Source organism: Plutella xylostella, chromosome 13 (genome assembly GCF_932276165.1).
Source record: "Plutella xylostella chromosome 13, ilPluXylo3.1, whole genome shotgun sequence".
Taxonomy (NCBI): Eukaryota; Metazoa; Arthropoda; class Insecta; order Lepidoptera; family Plutellidae; genus Plutella; species Plutella xylostella.
Window position 1 is genome coordinate 11,509,482 of NC_063993.1, and position 16,741 is coordinate 11,526,222.

The 16,741-nt window shown below is 39.4% G+C and overlaps 2 protein-coding genes across 3 annotated transcripts in view; one reads left to right on the forward strand and one right to left on the reverse strand.

Annotated features, from left to right (window-relative positions):
• The window catches only part of LOC119692265 (phosphatidylcholine:ceramide cholinephosphotransferase 1), a 96,787-nt gene that overhangs the window by 57,235 nt on the left and 22,811 nt on the right, over nucleotides 1-16,741 (forward strand). The window lies entirely within an intron of this gene.
• LOC105381225 (uncharacterized protein KIAA0930 homolog) overlaps nucleotides 3,900-16,741 on the reverse strand; it is a 55,637-nt gene continuing 42,795 nt past the window's right edge. For both annotated transcript variants that reach the window (XM_048624900.1, XM_038112199.2), the window contains 5 exons: nucleotides 16,190-16,282; nucleotides 15,704-15,859; nucleotides 8,607-8,754; nucleotides 5,530-5,679; nucleotides 3,900-5,250 (listed from right to left, as the gene is read on the reverse strand). In XM_048624900.1, the coding sequence (XP_048480857.1) occupies nucleotides 5,210-5,250; nucleotides 5,530-5,679; nucleotides 8,607-8,754; nucleotides 15,704-15,859; nucleotides 16,190-16,282 (588 nt within the window). In that variant the 3' untranslated portion in view covers nucleotides 3,900-5,209. The remainder of the gene's footprint in view (nucleotides 5,251-5,529; nucleotides 5,680-8,606; nucleotides 8,755-15,703; nucleotides 15,860-16,189; nucleotides 16,283-16,741) is intronic.

The window sequence follows — 16,741 nt, forward strand, 5'->3', positions numbered from 1 at the left end:
AAAAATAAAAATGAATGTGAAAAACTAACAAAAACATTCAAAATACAGAAATAAAATATAAAAACTTTCAAGGTACGATTATTCTAATTGGATAGTAAATCAAGACTAGCGCTTCCGTTATTCATATTCTGCTAAAAAATACCTTTTCAACGACGTATCACTCATTTCTATTGGTGCTGGTCCCAGCTTCCATATATTTGTGCCCATCATCATTTCATTCAAATCCGTTCAGTAGTTTTGGCGTGAAAGAGTAACAGACAGACAGACAGACACAGTTACTTTCGCATTTATAATATTAGTTAGGATTATTATGTTAATCTAACTAGTTAGGTAGGTATGTAAGTAGTAAGTACGTATATTTTTCTTAATTTTATGTTGCAACCAAAAAAAGGAAAATATTAAGTAGGTACTTACTTAGGAAAGGAATGAAAGTGAATGTTAATAAGACGAAAGTTATGGTGTTTGAAAGAGAGGAAGAGGTAACTGAATGTAAGATCACGATCGAGAACGAAAAAGTGGAGCAAGTGAATGAGTTTGTTTATTTGGGTAGTCTGTTTACGAGAGATGGGAAATGTGAGGGGGATATTGAAAGAAGAGTGAAAGCGGGAAATAAAGTAAATGGGGCCTTGCACTCTTTCATGAGGAGTCAAAACGTGTCTCAAAAGGCTCGTTTGGCTGTTCATGGGGGAGTGTTGGTCCCTACGCTAATGTATGGAAGTGAAAGCTGGGTCTGGCAGAAGAAGAATGAAAGTAGGGTAAATGCTGTTGAGATGTGCTCTCTAAGAAGTATGTGTGGACTGAAACTGAATGATAGGATAAGGAATAGTGTTATAAGAGATCGAGTTGGAGTAAAAGAAGACGTAGTGACCAAAATTGAAAAGGGAATGTTGAGATGGTTTGGTCACATTGAAAGGATGGATGAAAGAAGACTGACGAAAGAAATTTATTGTGCGGAGATGTATGGTTGTGTCGGTAGAGGACGTCCTAGGCGAAAGTATGTCGACCAGATAGGCGACATACTCAAGAAGAGCCAAATTAGGAGTTTCCGAAACCGACGTGCGTGTATGAGGAGACTTATGAATGTGGAGGAAGCGAAAGAAGTATGTCAGGATCGTGGCACGTGGAGATCCATAGTCTCTGCCTACCCCTCTGGGAGACAGGCGTGAGCATATGTATGTATGTACTTACTTACTTACTATTTGCAATACTTTAAGTTTAATGATAAGAATTTTCCATTTATAACTGAAAAATCCATCTATTCACTTATTATTATAAGAGAGTATAAAATAAAGAATCGAATGGGTTCAAAGATAGTACCCCAGAAAAACAATATAATGATGTCAAGCGACCGTAATTTAATAACGAGAAACGAGCATCAAAACACTGAGACGTTGCGAAAATAATAATAATTGATAAGATAATTCGAGCGTGTGAGAGAGGCGGCCACATTACATTTGTTTGTCTTATCTTAGTCGTTACTTATTTGTTTATTAGTAGAGAAGCACTTAAAGAACCATTAATAATAAGGATACCTTCTAGAAGGCCCCCTTAACTTGGAGCATTCACACTACGGGTTGGTGGGTCACACATCCAGGTTTTCAAAACGTAGTTTCGCCTGAGTGTGGTATAATTTGAATTCAGATTAAAATTCGAAATATGTAATTAAATTGGTAAGTACTGGATTCGAAATAGAAGTTTCTTGTCTGTTGTTGGTAACTACCAAGCAACGCTAAAGGGTAAGTACCTACCTATAGCATGGTAATTGGTTTACTCTGCTATCTATAGCGATATAAGTATTTTTTTTGTTGCCGTCATAATCATAACGTATTGTTCTATAATTATCCATTTAAAAGCTCATTAGCAGAGGCGTTCCCGCTTGTCATCTAATCCTCAGACATGGCCATTACACGGTTTAGATGTGAGATGACCCGCTTGCCCACAGCATTAGGTAACTAAACTAACGTTACCTGACAGACAGGTAATTGAAGCAACGAATTTTAAATTAAGTGCTGTCAAAAGCTTGTTTTAATTTTGACAGCTAGGTATAGGCTAATTAAAATTGATCACTCCCAACAATAGGTTACCAATTATAGCATAAATAATATTCCACTTAACTGTAAAACCTCACTATATGCAATGCAGGACTAGGTACCTACACTTACTAGGACTAGGTTTACTACATTATAAAACTGGTCGTAGGTACTTGAAAAGCCCTAAACAACCTCTGCATCGCCAGTCGCCTAGCGACAAAAATACCCAATTATCTCCAAAAACTCAGACCAAATACACAATTGGATGACGGAATGTTCGCTCGCATGGCACCAGATTCACTTCACAACGATTTGTCTGTCTGGTGACGTCACACTGACGTCATCCACCCCGCGGTCAAGGACTCTCCAGTTAGGGTTTTAGTGTTCCTGAATCTCGATGGCCTAGATCTAAGTATACGTCAGCATTTTGCGTAACAGAGCGGTAGGTAGGTAGTAGGTAAAAGCTACAGTTCTAAAGACTAGGCTTTATTAACACTTCATTTCATTTATGAAAATACATTATGAATTGTATTACCTCCCCCGACTGGATAGCACTCAGCACCACATCAACTGTCTAATGAACAAAATGATCACAAAAGCTTTAATTAAAATCTAGGAACTTACGTTTTCACAAGACACAATCCAGAAAAGTGCACACAAGATTTTTTCCAGTAAAAAAAAACCCGGTCACTTCCAACACACCAAGTTTTTCCGCACCTGTGTCGGCGACAGGACTGCCGCGCTGCGCCAGGAGCCAGTTGCCCAACACTTGATGAGCAGCAATCAGCCGCTTCCGGCTGAGCAATCCGCATTGTTCCACCGCCTACTTGGATTAGCTGAGCCACGCTCGCGGGCGAATTGAGGTGATGGAGGTAATTCCGGGAATTGCGGACTTACTTCCAGTGTGGAAGGACTTGGGTTTCGTGAAGAGTGTGTTGGTTTTTGCCTCCACTGTACCTTATTGGTAGGAAGGTACACACTCTACATATTCATCCATGCTGACAGTAGATAGCTATAATATTTTCAGTGATCTAAGAAATCTTAAAACAGCATGTAAAGCGATTGTACATTGTAAATCTTTCATGTACTAAATGAAACCTATACCTATCTGTTCAAGTTCACTGTTGCTGGGCGTGTCTGCTCATCCATCATTGTCCCTAAACAAAACTAGGTACTAAAATATTAAATGAATCATCCGCAAGCGTTTTGTTGAGCGGAGAGTAAGATGAAGATGAGTTTAATGGCATGGCGTAGACAGGAACCACTCATTGAACAATTTGACCAGCGAACATAACTCGTGCCCACTTCAAGACAAAAGGACGAAGGAACCAGCTATTCAATTTGAATATCGTCGAGGAAACAATCAATACGACTGATGGTATAGAATCTAAAATATAATAGATAGATAGATAGAGTACTCTTTATTTGTACACCAAGAAATGATTAACAATTTTACATAGACACTTAACTAGGGTACAAAAGGCGGTCTTATCGCTTATAGCGATCTCTTCCAGATAACCTTTGGATGGATGGACTAGAGATATAAAAGGGGTACAGTGTACTTACTCAAGGAATATAGTATAATCTCTAATCTTAAGCACATAGGTATATGTAGGTCTATATAAAGTATGTACAAGGCTAGGTATTTACTAATAGATCATCCTAAAAGTGTTAAGCATGGCTAAAAGTCTTGTCGGGATTATAAATATTTAGGTATAATATATTCTTGTATATTGTTTCAGGTAATGACCAGCGCACTTCGGATGCACTGAGCCTCCTAAGCTCTCCACTCTGGCATAATAATTCAAGGATCCTATAGAAAGGTAATCATTTAATTGACTTGAAAATATATGTATTAATAAAAAAGCGTTTAAAATTTGCATTCGTTATTTATTATTCAGTCAAATAATACAAAACTTATTCAAACTATTATACACTTTGGTATCGCGATTTGACTAGATACAGTACAATCATACATGTTACATGTAGGTTAAGTAAATATTTTTCACCGTGATGAATGAAGAGAAGAGAATGTGATTAATATCACCAATCCTAGTTTATATCAGTATGTATATTCTATATTCACTCTTCCAACTACGTATGAACAATTAACAAAATATTTTATAAAAATAATGGAGATACATCTCGCTGTAGTTATATTGGAAAACTTGGTAATAAGTGTAGTCAATATTTCACTTCTGAGAATTCGCAACGAAATTACATATAACATTGAAATCGCAAATAATTTATGACTCATTGAAAAGAACATTCTACCGATTAATAGCTGCTATAAATATATAAGTACCATTAAAATTATGAAGGTGCCAACCATATCGAAGGTATGAATTTGATTTCCTTACATTATGATCACGACAAAACACTAAACATAGGCATACTCGTTGATCAATATACCAATTAGTATGTTAGCTCTTAATCCAAAAAATCTAGCATTGATAGCTTATTTTTTACTGTAATATTTTATTATAATTCTATAAAAAGAACTTGAAGGCAGTAGGAATGCAATAGTAAATAGGATATTAGGCCTTACATGATATGACTAGACCAGGAATGTCAGTATACTGTAGGCTACACTACCTGAGAGCCACGAGACGAGTGGTCCATGCTAATAAAATTGTTGCACTTGTTGATAGGAACTTAACCAATAAGATACAAATAAGAATTATGGATTACGTAACTGAGAGTAAAAATACTAACTCGCACTAGCAATTTTGACAAAGCCGCAAAGGTAGATATTATAGTAATACAGCGACACAAACAAACCTGATACAATTTTGGCATACATATTTTACTCATTTTGAATAAAGCCAAGATTCGGAAGAGATATCCATTTAATTATATCAGATTTGCAGTAGGTATAGAAATATAAAGCTAGATATTCAAATAATTAAATGTCTAATCAACCAATCACACATAAATTTAAGGCAAGTAGTGATCCGTTTCTCTTACTTATCGACAAGATATTTTTAGTTTAAATTCAATATATTTAGTATCTCATGTATATTAATATCAATAGATTGTAAGATATATAATTAATAAATATATTATCAGGAATGTAGTAAAAATCAGCTAACCTTATCGATAGGTAAGTGAGAGTCGTAACACTACAGTTTGTAGTATATTTCTCGTCTTATAGTTATTCGTTTCAGCTGCGTCGTCGGTTAGAAAGTTAAGATCGGCTCCTCACGAATATCCAGGATATCTGAAAAACAGTAATTTTATATTATTAGGTGTAGTTCTATAACTGCAAATATAAGTCTGTATTATATTTTAATGCCTAAAGGTCTGTAATATTGTCATCGAGTTTATGCATAGCTAAGCAAGTACGTAGTGGTAAACGAAAAACTAGAATTTCCTGCCAGTATTTGAACACTTGGCCTCTCGAATGAGTTATATCCATGACGCCACCATGGCATATTATTCACAATGAAGCTTTTTATACTAGTGTAAGAAGAGCAAACACCCTGTATACACTGGGTACCTTTGGCGATGCTCCACCAGGGCAGCGTCACGTACGTGAGCGAGGCGTGCAGCGGCGTGCACTGCGCGCGCCGGCCCTCCTTCCACAGGTGGAAGGTCTGCGTGAACCCGCGCATCGCCCAGAGAGGGTTGTACGCGCCGTCGTCCAGCTCTGCGGGGGTTGTGGGAGGAGGCAGATTAATAACATGGTTATCTTACTTACATAATAATATGCTACAGAGGAAAGATTTGATTGTTTGTAATATGCTTCGATAATAATGGATCAATTAATTTATCCTTTCGGTTTCTGTCGCGTCGTGTCATGAATATCGGTAAATAAATGTGTTCCTGTTCTGTCCCGGCTGCACGAGTCCATTATAGACGTAGATAAACGTCACTATATCGCGATTCATCATATACCGATTGGCGGATCGGGTATAGGACGAGTTTATCAACGTCGATAATGCTCCCGTGCCGCGGGACCTGATATTGTATGCAGAGCAACGTAGATGCATCTTATTGTAGTTCAAATATTTGGCTAAAGCGAAAAGAGTTTGTTGCTTCCTGGTTTGATTTTACCTATATCACTGGCACAAGTGATATAGTTGAACTTAATTAATTTTACCTATATCACTTGTGCCAGTGATATAGGTAAAATTAATTAAGTTCAACAATAAAAGTGATGGAAATTGAACAGGTGTAAGGCACACGGCTCACGGCAATTAATATTCATCATGCGGCGGCTACTACACGAATATAAAACCTTCACCCACCGCTCATTATACTCCATGCATTATTAATTCACTATTTGAACTAAACAATTATATTTTAGCTTCCTGAACCTGGATAAACAGCTAAAATATAGCCTTTAACTAGACATATTATTACGTAAGGTTAAACAGTTTTTAATCCTACAGTGGTGTTATGCAAGATTAATAAGCAATAATTAAGGGTCAATGATGAGGCGTCTTGTTCTGAAGTCACGCCACGGGCTGCCGTGATGGAAGGCATTACGAGTTCACGCCATTCTGTACGTAATGTATTATCTAGTAATTACCACCACAGCCAGCCAATTAGAGCTAAGTGAGGAATGCGAGTGCGCCGATACTTGCATTAGCTAGAAGGTATAAATATCTACATTTTTAAATACGTGAATTTTTATGGCACATCGGTATTAGAAAAAGGTTTTAAAGCCGAAAGACGGCCACTATTGTCCTCAAATTTTCAAGCTGTCACCTTCGACACCACCCTGCATCACACCATTATGTTTCTAAATACTTAATTATTACGAGTTGATAGACGATGGACACATAGATGACCAACAGACATGCATCCATTCATAAACTGTATCGATGCCTACAATTTTTTACCGCCGTAAAACGCTAAGAAGACATCCCTCTGCGCAAAACCACTCAGCAAGCCGCAAGCAAGCACATACCGCTCCACTTCCGCTTGGGCACGTCGCACCAGTAGTAGATGTCGGTCCCGTCGGGGGTCGTGCGGCGCGGGGGCAGGCGCGCGCGGCGGGGCAGCCCCGCCCCCTCGCCCCCCGCCCCCGGGCCCCTCTCCTCACCCCCCTCGTCGTCCGCCTCGTTACCGTTTGTGTCTTCAAACGTCTTCCGCATCGCATTGTAGACATGCAGCTCGCGGTAGCACGGCAGCTCCTCTTTGCCCCGCACGATTGTGCTTTCTGAGTTGGAGTGTATAGTTTTGTTTTGCGTTCGACTGAAGTCTTTCTCGTCGAGCGAGCCGGCGTCGTCGGCCACCTCGCATTCGCCGTCGTCTTGTTTGGGTTTGGTTTGTTTGAGTCTGTGTTTCTTTGTGGGTGTGGGCGTGTTGTCGAGCGGGCACGGCCGCGGCGGCGCGGCGGCGGCGGGCGCGGGGGGCGCGGCGCAGGGGCCGGGGGGCGCGGCGCAGGGGCCGGGGGGCGCGACGGCGGGCGCGGGGGGCGCGACGCGGGGGCCGGGGGGCGCGGGGCGGCGCAGGCACGCGGCGGAGGAAGCCTGCGAGCGACGCTCGACTACGGACAAACAACCCCACTTTAGTAACTTCGCCGTGACTAGGCGCGTCTGTTCACCCGACTGCTAGGTTACCTCGCACTCATTTATAGCACATGCGATTATTTTGCTTTAAGAAAACTAAGATGGCGACTGACAGCGGCCATTTTGTCCGTCAATTTTAAATTTCAAATAAATTTGACGGTTTTTAAGTTACAGAAAACGCAGTCGGGTGTGGAATTTTGGTGGTTATTTGTCTTTTTCAGAGCCAATTGTGCGCTTCAGTGACACCTGCAAGGCAACAGTTGGAGCGGCTACTGGCACAACTACTCAACCGGCTCTGAGCTCTATTACGGCGTGCGTAAGGTCGAATATCGCATGTCGCTGGCTTCCTCCGCGCTACAAACGCTACGCTACATGCATAGAAGCGACAACATCAATCGCAGATAATATTCTTAAGCGAAATATATAAATAAATATAAAATGAACATGCAATGAAGAGCTGGATAAAATTTGATAATGATAGTGGGGATGCACACTCGTGGGCTAGCGACATGCACAGACAATAGTATAGTAGACTAATCAAATCTCGGAAATGGTCAATGTCAAGTCAAGTCTGCGTCCCCATATATATCAAGTAAAGGTCTCCCTTTACTCAAGCCAATGAAGGAGGAAAACATCAACAAAGCCGAACTTAGAGCCGGTTTACATTATGAGCTAATGATATCTGCCATTATCTGCTAAGCGCATACAAATGTTGGGTTTTCTGAAATATACTGCGTCTCAAGGAAAAATACATGACCATAATGTGTCAACAAAAAACCCAACAAATGTATTATTTTTTAGTTTTAAAAAGGTAAGGCCACTGGCGCTTTCGAACCGAACTCCAATCAACGGAAGGTAATTTTTTTATGATACAGATAATTAGCTAGTACATACACGGATTCAAACTGCAAAGCAATGCAAGTGCCTACTTTTCTATTATTTCGTGGCCTAGTTCGGTAGGTAGTAGTTTGTTTGTTGTTGCTTGTTGGTAAACCAAGCGTTTCACCTAGCTTTTCTGTCAGTTTAAAACCGTGTACACCACAATAGCTGCACGTACCGTCTCTCAGGTCGCCGGCCTCCACCTCCGCTATCCCGGACACCAGGGAGTCGAGCCCGGCGTCCTCGGAACGGCTGGTGGCCTCGCGGGCGCGGAGGCCGCCGCGGGCGAAGTTGTTCAGGTTCGCGCTGGGGTCGCTCAGGCGACGCTGGAATTGGACGGGCAGAGGGTTAGAGGTTATAGGATTTTTACATCACGACCCATCACGTCCCCACTTCTGGGGCACGGGTGTCCTTCCAATAAAGAAAGGGTTTTTAGGCTTAGGCTTTGTAGGGCATAAATGTTATCTGGGGAGTGGTTCTGCATTTACAACAGTGATGGAGCAAGCCCCTATGAGGAAAACAGCAAAGCGGTATGACAGGGTAAAGCTAATGAATATAATTCTACCACTGCTAGTTTCATATGACATACCTAGTGCATAGTATGAAATTTACGTATACAGTAGGAACCTAGGAACTACTTGCAAAGATAGTGAAACTGAATTCGCTGTTCTTCAATTTACAGAATTTAAATTGATTTGGCGCAATGACAAGAAGTACTGCTTGTTAAATATAGACAGACATCTTTAAAATATCATAATGATGCGTGTCTATAAAGTAATTATTTACAATATGCAGTGTCTGTTGGGTAATCAAAGCATAACATATTTTATTTTTATGCTCGCACCTAAACATAATTGGAAGTAATCAGATGTGTAAGTGCAAGATTTTTTATTCGCGTTTCTATTTAGGAATATTGTAACTAACTAGGTATACTAATACTAACATTCTCCCACCAAGTTATCTGCCCCAGTGACAACAACAGACGTAAAATTGCAATTTCGCATCACTTGTTCGTATCACCATGCAGTCAAAAGAGGCTTTTTATAGTAACTATTTTATCTTGGCCCAAGATTAGTCTAATATCCTCATCGATCCGTGTCTCTTGTTTATCTTGAAGTGAAATATAAAGTGACATTGACATTGCAGGATCAAATCATTTATTAGCAGCATACAAACTGATGACGATGTTGCTGTTTGTGTGTGTGAATAAATTTAATAGCTGCGCCGACTTGTTCAATTTAAATTCACATTCTTGGGTCGTTCAACATCATATTAATTGATACAGAGTTAATTCAATGAATACATCTATTTTATGCATGCACCATTGCATTTTAAACATCGGATATCTCGTAAGAATAGCAACTGCATAATACAATGATCACGATCTATGTCGTTTATTATTGTTATTTATAGAAATATCTAAATAATTTAGTTTTGATTCATAAGACTTGCAGGAATGATAAACTTATAACATAACTTGTACCTATGCAATAAGTGCGGATATACATATACATGTATATATATGTACTTAGATGATATAGATATGAAATGATTATTATCAGTTTGATAATTTCATAATTATAATTCTAGAACTTTATGTTTAATAAGAAGTGAATAGTCATCATATTATTTTGTTTATATCATACATATACATATTATTATTCTCTATACTTTTTATAAAACGATAGATTGATTATGTGCTCGTAAGGAATGTAATAGCAGGCTTCTTCCTATAAAACACCTATTTATCTGTAAAAGGTGTCCACTTTACAGACACCACAAGGACACGAGGCCTGTATTTAATGAAGCTGACAATTGTTCACGGTCTGGGGGAGATCAATTACAGTTTTTAAAATAAAAGCGACAGTCATCGGTACTCAATGTGCTGCCCAATTAGCCTCGCTTTGAACATTATTGTCGGTTAGGTTAGGTAAGTACTAGTAAACGTGTCATAAGTGATATGATTAGGATAGCGGATGTTTCAGATTTCTATAGATAATTCATGATAGCGGTAGATCATTGATAATATTACATACTGGTTACAGCACGTCATTTATAGTATATCAATGCTTTAGATTCACCAATTATGATAACATTGATAACACTTGCATTTGTAGATATACCCTTACCCAGCCAGTGATTCATATCTACTTCAACAATCACTTAGATGTTATTATAAATACGAATGGTTATTGAAAGGGTATTCTCTCGGCGTGTAAATGGAACAACATGTGCGTTGCGCAGGTCAGGTCTATAAGCCTCTTATTGTCGGTGCCACCGGCGATATAATCCCGCTCGGAACTACAATAAGGTCACTGCGTTGTCAGTTTAAAATAGAATCAACAAAATACCTCCTCTGTCATTGTCTGTAACTTTTATAAATAGGTAGACTGAAAACGACATAAAACTAAAAAAAACAGACAGTATAGCCCAGCTACTGCGCTAGCAAATGAATGAGGAAATTATAGTTGTGTGACGAGAGACTATTTCTTCTCTCTTCGTCCTTGCCTTTTCCTTATTTAGGGTCGGATTTGTACATCATGTATCGCCATGACAAGAGCATCACACAAGGATTAGCTGATTTCCTATCGTTCACTTATGTTGGCTGACGGCGATGATGAGTCACGCACCTAAGGTCCTTCTGATGTTTGACATAAGCGACACTGTCCTATTGTTGTGACGATGGGGTGCGTAACACTAATACACCATTAACCAGCATAAGCAAATGATCTTCTCAGTGTCTTTTACTTTCCTCATTAATTTTTTCATTCGCGCGTCAGATCTCGACCAGTCCGGAAGTTCTACTGTGCTTTCTTCATTGTAATCATGTCAAGTAAATGTGATAGCTGTAATAAAAACCTCACCAAGACCAAACCTGGGATTGAATGCCACCGGTGCGAGAAAACAGTGCACCTGACGACCGTTTGTGCCGGGTTAACGAACAAACAAATAACGGCTCTGCGAGCCACAGACAATCTGGAATGGACATGCCAGGACTGTCAAGAACAATCACCCAAACGCCGATCGATTATAATACCCGATAATGATGAAGATGAAGATGATAGAAATGAGTCCCAACATGTGAATATAGATATAAAACAACTACTGCGTGATATATCTAAGGAAATGGAAAAAGCCATAAAAAAGGAGATGAAAGATGTTACTCAATCCCTTCAATTTCACTCTGATAAAATGGATGAGCTGATTAAAAACACCGAAACAATGCAAAGAACCATCACTGGTCTCCAGAAGAAAAATACAGAACTAACCAACAGGAACAATAATCTCGAAGTGAGGGTAGGAGCGCTGGAACAGCTTATACAAGAAACGGAACAGCGAAAACTGTCTAAATGCATCGAGATACACAACTTGCCGTCCCTTGAAGGTGAGAATATAGATGAGCTAGTCGGCAAAATAGCAAAAAAAACCAACCTAGCAACTGGAGACATACAGCTGGCAAAACGACTCCCTGGCAAAAATGACCGTCCAGGTCCAGTCCATGTTGAGCTGAAAACGGAACAACTGCAAACCTCTTGGCTAGTCGCCGCCAAATCGAACACCTCTAGAATCACAGTTTTGGATATATTACCTGAAGCTCCTGTCTCCAAGACTAGCGCAAACATATTTATCTGTGAAGCCCTAACTCCTTTTAATAAACACCTACTCTGGTACGCAAAACAAGAGCTAAAGAACGTCTATAGGTACATATGGGTCAAAAAGGAGTACTACGTGTTCGTAAAGATGGGGAAAATCAAAAAGCAATCATCATCCGTGCCGCTGAAGATGTACAAAAACTTAAAATGAATACCTACAAAACCACCCATTAATGTGTAAGTCTCGATCACTAACACCCATACCTATCATTAGTATTAGTACCTACCTAATCACCTAAAAACTCTGAAATGGACATAGTATTAGACGATATTTTGGAACTATCAGACTGTATTAACCTAAACTCATTCCTTACTCATGTACCTAAAAACATACAACTCCTATGTATTCATATGAATATAAGATCCACCATAAAAAACTTTGCATCTCTCGAACAATGCATTAATTCCTCATCACGTACTATAGATGTCATAATGTTGTCCGAAGCCAATATCTCCAACGATCTCAGCACATTGTACCAATTACAGGGCTATAATATGCACACTGAACTGCGAAATGAATTATCTACATAAATAAAATCCATAAATTCCGCATAAACAGCTACAAAACACAACACTTTGAAAACCTTTTCGGAACTATAACCACGCCTTCGAACTACCGCGCGGTCCTGTGCTGCATATATCGCCCACCTCGTAACAGTAAACACTTGTTTATTAGAGAATTAGACACACTGCTTAGTAAAATAAAACGCCAGCAAGATACTTATGTGCTCGGAGACATCAACATAGACCTAAAAATTAACAGCCCTGTAAAACATTTTTATAACACTACTATGTATAACCATAGCCTAGCTTGCGGGATCACTGAGTATACACGTATTGAATTATATAATAACAAAATAACTTAATCTTGTATAGATCACATCTACGCAAGATCCCGCTCACTAAACTTATACACAGCGGCGCTCGGAACCAAACTGGCGGACCACCGAGCAACGGCCCTCGCTTGCTGCGGAGCGGGTCTGGACACACGGGTGGGTTCTCAATACATCACTAAATTTAATTATAAAATGCTAGCTGATTCCTTAAAACAAATAGACTGGAAACCTACCAAACAAGTTATCTGCCCTTTAAAGCTATATAATATAATTATAGAAAATATACAAAAATGCTATGAAAAATCTATGTATACAATAAAAAGACCTACGAATATAAAACGTATGACCAACAACTGGATTAATAACAAAATCATAAAAGCTTGTGAACATAGGGATAAATTATTCTTAAAATGGATCTCGGATCCCACTAATAAAATTATAAAGCAACAGTACAATTCATCAAGAAATTTTTCTAATAAATTAATAAATAAATGTAAAAATAAAAGTATACGGGATGAAATAATTTCGAACAAAAACAACCCAAGAGCGCTCTGGCAATTATTAAATAGTATTACAGGTAGGGCAAGAACAATAGCAGATGCTGTCATTCAGGATGCAATGTTGAATAACAACAACACAACTAGTAGCATTGCAAATAACTTCGCTGAAAACTTTGCCAATAGTGTTAAGAACATAGTACCTAATTGTGATAGAAAACTGCTAGATAAAAATCTGTATATCTCTCCAGTGAATGCAAGCTGTAGATTTCAACCAACGTCGGCCAAGTCAATTCTCACTGAAATACGATCCCTGAGCAACCGTAAAGCACCAGGATCCGACAAAATACGCGCTAAAGACCTAAAATCAATTGAGATCGACATAGCAGAAATACTATCAAAGTTTATTAATGCATCGGTCAAGGAAGGTAAATATCCGAAAGAGCTCAAAACAGGCATAGTTAAACCTATTCATAAAAAAGGCTGCCATAAAAACTATGACAACTACCGCCAAATCACTATATTAAATACCATAAACAAAATTGTAGAAAAAGCATTAGCTAAACAAATAAATTCATTTTATAATAAACATAATATAATAACTGACACACAATATGGGTTTCAGGCAGGTAAGAGCACAACACAACTACTAACAAAATTCACAGACGATATTTACAGGCACTTGAATGATAAAGAACATATCCTAGTCGCATTTATTGACTACAGCAAGGCATTCGATACCCTGAAACATAATATCCTGGGTGAAAAACTAAGCGACTGCGGCATTCGGGGACCTCTTGGCGAATGGTGTAAAAACTATCTCAAAGAAAGATCTTTCACAGTTAAAGTCGGTGACTCACTGAGCAAAAAAATAGCAGTATCTGAAGGTACAGCACAGGGATCTGTCTTGGGTCCCCTGCACTACATAACATATGTAAATGACGTGGTCAAACTTATAAAATACTGTGAAATCTACCAATTTGCCGATGATACATGCCTCATTGCAGCCAGTAAAGACATAGAAACGGCTTTAAAACAACTGCAGAGTGACTTCACCCTACTAACCAAGTGGTCCCATGATGCAGGTTTGGTCCTCAATGCGAAGAAGACAACCTTGATGTATATTAGCTCTATTCAAAATAGAATAACCACAGAACCTAAACTAATTGTACACAACCACCGCTGCCTCCACATGCAGGACAACCAACATTGTTGTTGCCCACCAGTCGAAGTCGTCAGCAAACAAAAATATCTTGGGCTGATATTCGACGACAGGCTCAAATGGACAGAACACATCAACCACGTATGTGATAAACTGCGAGCAATACTAGCAAAAATAAAAATTATCAAACAAAAAATCCCATACAATATACTGCTGCAGCTATATAAAGCACTGGGTGAAACTACCATATACTATGGGCTTAGTTCTTATGGCAGAACTTGTAAAACAAACCTAGACTCCATATACGCACTACAACTAAGAATTATTAAAGCGATTGTCCCATTTAAAACTAAAATTAAGCACCAAGACAACTACCACCAACTATTCCACCACTGCAAAATAATACCTATACATAACCAAGTTAAATATAGCCTTTTGATCGATAACTTCTTTAATCATAAATATCAAAACGTAATACATAATCCAAAAAATACCCGAAGCGGTCTAAATAATAAACTACAAGTCCCCCAGTATCGTAATTTATATGGAAAACAGCTACTGCAATACCAAATACCTACCTTAATAAACCAACTCCCGCTAAATATAAGACAACAAATAACAACCAGTAATATTAAAAACAAACTTACACTTTTCTTCTTACAATCATAAATATGTAAAATAATCACCTAGTGTGTCTACACAAACAACTACTCTTGCATGTTATTCATCATAGAACATCACGGACTCGATGTTATTTATAATGTGTTAGAATGTAAGCCTTATCTTTAAGTATTTTAAGACCAATGTACAATGTAATATAATGAGTGAAGCCGTGCGAATGTCGGTGTGCGGTCAAACCTAAACTGGTTTTTGTCACACTGTAACTGTCTTTTTATATAAAATGTAACTTTGTGTAATTTATAATAAATAAATAAATAAAAATAATAATTTACAAACGCAAGAGCTCCGCTAAAGTTACTGTTTATTCGTTAAAAGTACAACATTTAGTACATAGTAACAGGCCAGCGTGGTGGACTAGACCTAAACCCTTCCTTCATTGGAAGGAGACCCGTACCCAACAGCGGGGACGTGATGGGTTGGCGGAAACACAATGTAGTTGTTCGTACCTGATGCCGGTAGATGAACATCTCCTCGGGGTCGTCCTCCCAGTCGCTGTCCCACATGTCGGTGGCGCACAGGCCGGGCTCGGAGCTGGGCGTGTCCACGCCGGCGCCATGCGGCTTCGACACCGCCATCTCCGCGTGGCCCTTGCCGCAGGGACCCTGGGAGAGGATATACCGAATGCTTTATATATAAATAACTCAAAGACAAATACAGTATACTGGAAACCATGTCACTCAACCAAAATGGTGAGCATTAATGTAGGAATTATGGATAATTTGGAGCGTCTCCTTGTCGCGTAGAAAAATAGTGGCCGAGCGACATAGTAGCCAATGGAATCGCACGGTTGCGACACATTCCACCTGTACCTCCAAGTAGACGTAAAAAGTTTCTGCTCTTTTGATACATGGTTTGTACTGTAGACTATAATGATCACCATATGTAATATGACTATGTAATATAACCATATCTTCAAATAAAGTAAAACTTACCTTCATCCGTACGAACTCGCAGCGCGCCGCCGCCTTGGAGCCGAGCAGCCCGAACGACATGCGCTGCGCCACCTTCGTGGAGAGGGACGATTGCTGGAACACCACAAGCAAAGCCAGTTGACACGTGAAAGGGAAACACACATGACATTGGGGAATTCACGTAAAATTCTCGACCACGTCTGCCATAAAGCCACGAGTTCACGTTGCTGCTAGATATTTCCACGTGGTGTCATTAATAGATTGCATTTGTTTGTTCTATAGTGAGATAAAAACAATAGTTTATTTTGGGCAGAACAGTGTCACGCGCGCGCCACGTGGCGCCGCCGCAGCTGGGCGCAGCATATTGCCATCACCGCATTAATAAAACATACAAGGGTCGCTTCGTTTGTATTCACGACGCCGCTCCGACCTTGCTCTAGCTGCATAAATAAACACACAGGATTCAATACGCATCCTCCAATGTTAGAACTAAAATGTTTCCTACATCACACCACCAGAGATAAGAGAACAACAGCAGAGCTTGAGGCGGAATCGGGGGCAAAGATAAGAGGA